This window comes from Glycine max, chromosome 19, assembly GCF_000004515.6.
Source record: "Glycine max cultivar Williams 82 chromosome 19, Glycine_max_v4.0, whole genome shotgun sequence".
Lineage (NCBI taxonomy): Eukaryota > Viridiplantae > Streptophyta > Magnoliopsida > Fabales > Fabaceae > Glycine > Glycine max.
The window spans coordinates 2138580-2144579 of NC_038255.2; the positions used below are offsets into that span (position 1 = coordinate 2138580).

The window sequence follows — 6000 nt, forward strand, 5'->3', positions numbered from 1 at the left end:
TAATACCTATATGAAATGGATAAATTCAAAAGAAAAATAAAATTTATAATTATTTAAAGTAAAATTTGTTAAACACATGCATTATAAAATATTAAAAAATAAAATTATTATTAATTTATAATTTATTATAAACAATTGATTGCCAATGGAATTTTTTAGTATTATGAGTATCTATTAAGCATATCAGATTGTCAATTTTTATGGTGAGGTTATCATTATAAAATAAATTATATCAAAATATTATAGTTTATTAAAGTAATTTATTTAATATTTCCTTATAAACTATATATTTCATATTTATTAATATTTAAATAAGAGAAAATTAAAAAATAATTAACTTAACTCTAAAGCCATTAACGGTACGAGTCTAATTTTATAACACATAATCGTAATAATGATTTTCAAAAAAATCATAATAATAGTGTGAGTAATTTTTCACTCACATAATATATATGAAATAAGTAGAAAATATATGATCAAATATTTATTTCCATTTTCAACTCTATTTTTCTTATATAAAAAATATACATTAAAAAGGAATGTAAAAATAATAAATATGAATATGTAATACTAAATAATTATTAAAATTTGTATGTTTATTTTATTTATGGTTGATATGTAGTAACTACTAAATTCATTTATTATCAAAATCTAAATTTATTTTAAATTTGTTGAAAAAGTGTTGTTTTTATTAAATAGGGCTAATTTGTTGATATAATGTTAATTATTTTAAAATAATATTTTTAATGATTTTAAATATATTAATTTTAATTATATGATATTACTGGAGATTTGAGTAGACTAACTTTCGTAACATCATAAATTGAACACTCATTTAGTATAATTAAAATTTTATATTATTATTACCAGTGTTGTTGTTTAGAGAAGTGAGAGGAGTATAGTAACACCAATGGAATTATGGAAAAGGGAAAATGAATACTACTACTATTTTGGAGTAATTATATTTTTTTATTTTATTAATTTTCTCTATTTATATTTAATAAATATATAATAATAACAATAAATCAAGAGATATTGAGTCATAATTATCTTTTATATATATATATATATATATATATATATATATATATATATATATATATATAAAGATTAAGTTTTAAAAATTAATAATCATCTATTAATATTAAATTATATTAAAATCATATAAACAATTATTATAAAATTTAAATTATGACTTGATGATTCAAAAATATATATTAAAATAAAAATTATATAATCAAATTAGATAAATGATTACTTAAAAATTAAAATTTTGATTCAACAACTTTCATAGACGGTCTAACACAAAATTTCAGGACTTGGAGAAACGTGTTAATTATGATGATGCCACAGTTGACCAAGCAATTAAATCAAAAGCTGACAATTGTTTCAAAATATATGGTCCAACCTTTTCTCCAAAGGAGTGCATGTGTATCCTTCTGGCTCAGAAGCCAAAACACAATGTTGACAAGTTAGGCCAATAATAACGCATTGCCAAAAAAAAATAGTAAATTTGGAAAATTGCCATACTTGCATAAGAATGCATCAGAGCAACTAATTAATGATACCAAGTTAGTGGTTATACTTAACCTAGTGGAAAGAGACCGTTTCATATTCAAGTTTGGATGAGATTTTATACTTCCAAAACAGAACAGTTTGCATGCCACATTTTGCGTGGCTAAATTTGGGATCACAACCTTCACTTTTCATGGATTACCACTCTTATTTAAGCAAGTCTCCTTCTATATGAATGATGAACTCACCAAGCACTATGCAACAAGCCAAACAAACTTGGTTTTAATTGGTATAGGCTTGCCAAGGTCTTGTTGATTGAGCGTTAAGTGCTTTAACTAATCAATCCCAAGACCTTGGTTTACCTTGCCACACAAAAAAATATATAAAAAGGCAAAATAATAATAAAAAAAAGAGAAGGCTTGGAGCCAAGAAAATAAACACAAAGCACAAGTCATGGAAAGAATAATGGTTGGAAGTGCAACAAAGGTTGCTTTCAACCTCTTGGTCACTTTCGCCATTGTCATTCCATGCCTTGAGGCTGGCATTGCTGAGTTTGATGACTTTCTCAAAGCCCAAGCTGATGAAGCACAAAAAATTGCTCTTGAGGCCTATGTCCCAGTGCCAGAAGATGTCACCGACGAACTCAATTTCCATGTTCATTTGTACGTATCTCCTTTATATCCTTTTAGTTTTACACACTAATTTTTACTATTACCTTACATCTCTGCTCTTTTTCTATTTTTTTTTATTGTAATCATAATAGATTTATAACTTTTTCTTCTTACATTTTAATGAGAAATAATTCTTTTGTTTTCAAAATAAGCTAACCCAATCAAGAAAATTTTGGATTACAATTGACCATTGATTATTAATTAGTTCAAATGAACACTTAAACCTTGAATGATGTTAGAATTTACTTTAAATGGCTATTTATGATATTTCTAAGAGAATTAATTTGATGCAATAATTCAGGTCATTAGAAAACTCCACAAGGAGGGAACTAAGGCAAAGGAAGGGTAGATCAGGAAAAAAATGTGTTGCCAGCAACCCTATTGACACTTGCTGGAGATGCAACAAAAACTGGGCCAATGACCGGTACAGGTTAGCCAAGTGCGGCAAAGGGTTCGGAAGACGGGCCACCGGTGGTCTCGGTGGCCCCATCTATGTCGTCACCGATAATTCCGATGACGACATGGTGAACCCTAAGCCAGGAACCATCCGTCACGCCGTGACCCAACGGGGCCCCTTGTGGATCATCTTCCAACGCAGCATGATGATCAAATTGAATCAAGAGCTGATGATTTCCTCCGACAAGACCATCGACGGTCGCGGCGCCAACGTGGTGTTTAGGGACGGCGCTGGCCTCACCATTCAGTTCGTGAACAACGTTATCATCCACGGAGTTCGCATCAAGAACATCGTACCTAAGGAGGGTGGCATGATTAGAGACTCTTACAACCATGTTGGCCTGAGAACAAAGAGTGATGGTGATGCCATCTCCATTTTCGGAGCCAGCAACGTTTGGATCGATCATGTTTCCCTCTCTAACTGTGCTGATGGTCTTATCGACGTCATCCAGGGCTCCACTGCCATCACCATCTCAAATTGCCACATGACCAAACATAACGATGTAAGTAAACCCTAATTACTAATTTCACATGCATGCATAGGGTTAAAATTGTTGTGTTTGTGAGTAGTTGTTACTTTATTAGTTGTTATAAAATAGAAAGGTGTGCACATATAAGAGACATAGTGTGCATGTGTGTGCATCTTTTGTGCAAAGCCTAAATCTTCTCTCTTCCTCTCCATAACTTGTTCCATTGTGGGTGAGTTTCTGATATCAATAACTCCAACAAAAATGAATGAATGTATGTGGTTATTGCAGGTCATGCTGTTTGGTGCTAGTGACTCATACAGCGGAGACAAGATAATGCAGATAACAGTGGCATTCAACCACTTCGGGCAAGGACTGGTTCAGAGGATGCCAAGGTGCAGATGGGGTTTCGTGCATGTCCTCAACAATGACTACACCCACTGGATGATGTACGCAATTGGTGGAAGCTCAGGGCCAACAATTCTGAGCCAAGGAAACCGTTTCATAGCTCCGAACAACAACGCCGCGAAGCTGATCACACACAGGGACTATGCTGAACCCCAAGTGTGGAAGAATTGGCAGTGGCAATCAGAAATGGACTTGTTCATAAACGGTGCACAGTTCATCCCTTCAGGCTCACCCATCAAGACGACCTACAAAAAGGGTCTCCTCATGAAGCCAAGAGATGGAACTCATGCTAGTAGATTGACACGAAATTCCGGTGCCCTAAACTGCATAGTTGGTAGGCCTTGTTAGACAAATTAGTTAACATTAATTGTTGTTGCTGTTGGTTTTTTTTTTCTTCCTCCATTTTTTTAAAATGTTAGAAAGCATGCACCCATGCATGCATGCACAGAAGATTCATGTCAGCTAGGATGAATTTGTTTCTTCTGCAAAACTAGCATTGTTGGCCTTGTAAGAGCGAGAAAAAGAGAGAATTTGTTGCTTGGGTTCAATTGAGAAGAAATAAAGTTCCAACTTATTTGTAACTTTTTCTTTTTTCTTGGGTTCAAGTTGTTTGTAACTTTGTTCCCTTTTTTTCTTCTTTTTTCTTGGGTTCAAGTTGTTTGTAACTTTGTTCCCTTTTGTTTAATTTCTTTAATATAATCTGTGCCTGTTGAAACCCATGAGTTTATGGAAACCTATTCAAATACTCTAATTTGTCAAATATAAGTTAGTTCCGCCGAGAGAATTATAACGTCTAATGAATATAAAAATAACATTGATTATTTATTTAATTTGTATAATTGATTTCACTTACTTTATCCTTCAAATAGTATTGATTATTGGAAACGTATATTATTTTAAAAGAGACTTTTAATTATCATTAAGTTTTGAAATATAACTTAAAGAATTCTTAGGTTTGGTTGTCTAATTTATATAAGTAATGTTTTTTTTAGATATATTACTTTACAGTTTATAACTATTCTTTGGTTACATTTATATAAGTAATCTAAAACTAGCTAATTGATCACACACTATTTTTTTCTATTATTAATAGATCAAACTTAAATTTAGAGATTATTTTTATTTTTTAAATGTCTTTAGAATAAATATATTTATTTAAGTTTGATTAAAAAGTAAACAATACTACCCCACCTCGATCAAACTTACTTTTCAAAATGTCTTTTCTATTAATCTTCTTCATAAATATTCTTGATTGTAACTTGTATAGATCGATTTGAACTTAGCTATATCTTTTGTATGAATTGAATTTTGATTCAAAAGTTAAAACAAACATGTAATTTATCCATTATATACAAGTGGTCCTTGAACCATTTTACATTATTTACATACATAATGTACATATATTCTGTTTTGATTTTAAAAAAAAAACAACACAAAAAACATAATGTACATGTCCCTTTATGTCCACTGTTTCCCAACTGTATCTGAGCGTAATGTTGCCATGGTGGTGTATTTGTGTCTCAGCAGCCTTCCTGCCATATCTGTGATTTCTAGATAATAATATTAAAAGCCAACACTAAAACTTAACTATGAAACAAATCTTTAAATGCATGCATGCCCATTATTTCTCCATTTTCAAATTAATTGCTAAAGTTCATTTATAATTTGTTCCACGCAAACTCAATTAGTCAATGCTTCGGAATAAGTGTGTGTTGGGGTCGATAGTGTGTTTGGTTTGCAGTTGGCAAGTTTATTGTCAAGGACCTTAGCTTATACATCTACTTTTATAATTTATGTTCTTTAACATTATATCAATATATAGTTTACAGTAGATACTTTTACAAAAGTAATTTGCTGTTCCTTCAAATGTAGGTTAAAGTAATTTGCCTAGATTTATATGCCACTGTTCAATTATGCTCTATATGGGTAAACTTTTTTAAAATATTTTTTAAAAAATAAGAATAAAAAAGTTTCTCCATTAATTAATTTATAGAAGCTCATTCATATAATTTCTCTAAAAAAATAAAAAACATCTATGAATTAATTAATGAAAAATTAATTTTAACCTATAAAAAAGTTCATTTTTTTCTTTTTATTTTTTTTCCTTAAAGGTACTTTTTAGAGAAATTTATTCAAACATGTTCTATATGTCACCATGTTTCTAACCTACATATCTGTGAAATGGTGGAAGCTCGATCTTCACCCAAGAACAATGTTCAGGCAAAAAACCTTGCGAACAATTTGTTGTTGTTTCTTCATGAGCTAGATGCTGCAATTCCTGCAAGGACCATGCCTGTTGTTGTTGCACCACTATCACAAGACATAGGCGAGTATTTGGTTTGTCTCAAATATTCGTCATTCACTTATTGATATTTAACTTCAATATCCAATCAATTCGTAACCACATTTTAACTCTTTTAATAAGAGTATTTGCCTTAAATAAAATCATTTCATCATTGTAACTTGTGCTTAAGAGATGTATA

General features: G+C 30.6%; 1 protein-coding gene across 1 annotated transcript; it reads left to right on the forward strand.

Moving 5' to 3' along the window:
- Positions 1-1662: 1662 nt before the first annotated feature.
- On the forward strand, positions 1663-4098 carry LOC100785801 (pectate lyase). The gene is made up of 3 exons (XM_003554287.4): positions 1663-2177; positions 2488-3145; positions 3401-4098. Exons 1-3 carry the CDS (start codon positions 1969-1971, stop codon positions 3863-3865), a joined length of 1332 nt encoding a protein of 443 aa, XP_003554335.1. The 5' UTR covers positions 1663-1968; the 3' UTR covers positions 3866-4098.
- The last annotated feature ends 1902 nt before the right edge of the window (positions 4099-6000 follow it).

What these genes read in the sequence shown, in the direction of transcription:
- LOC100785801 (XM_003554287.4), top strand. Translation starts at nt 1,969, where the DNA reads ATGGAAAGAATAATGGTTGGAAGTGCAACAAAGGTTGCTTTCAACCTC. An exon ending in CTCAATTTCCATGTTCATTT is followed by an intron (nt 2,178 to 2,487) that starts GTACGTATCTCC and finishes GCAATAATTCAG; the next exon opens with GTCATTAGAAAACTCCACAA. An exon ending in ACATGACCAAACATAACGAT is followed by an intron (nt 3,146 to 3,400) that starts GTAAGTAAACCC and finishes TGGTTATTGCAG; the next exon opens with GTCATGCTGTTTGGTGCTAG.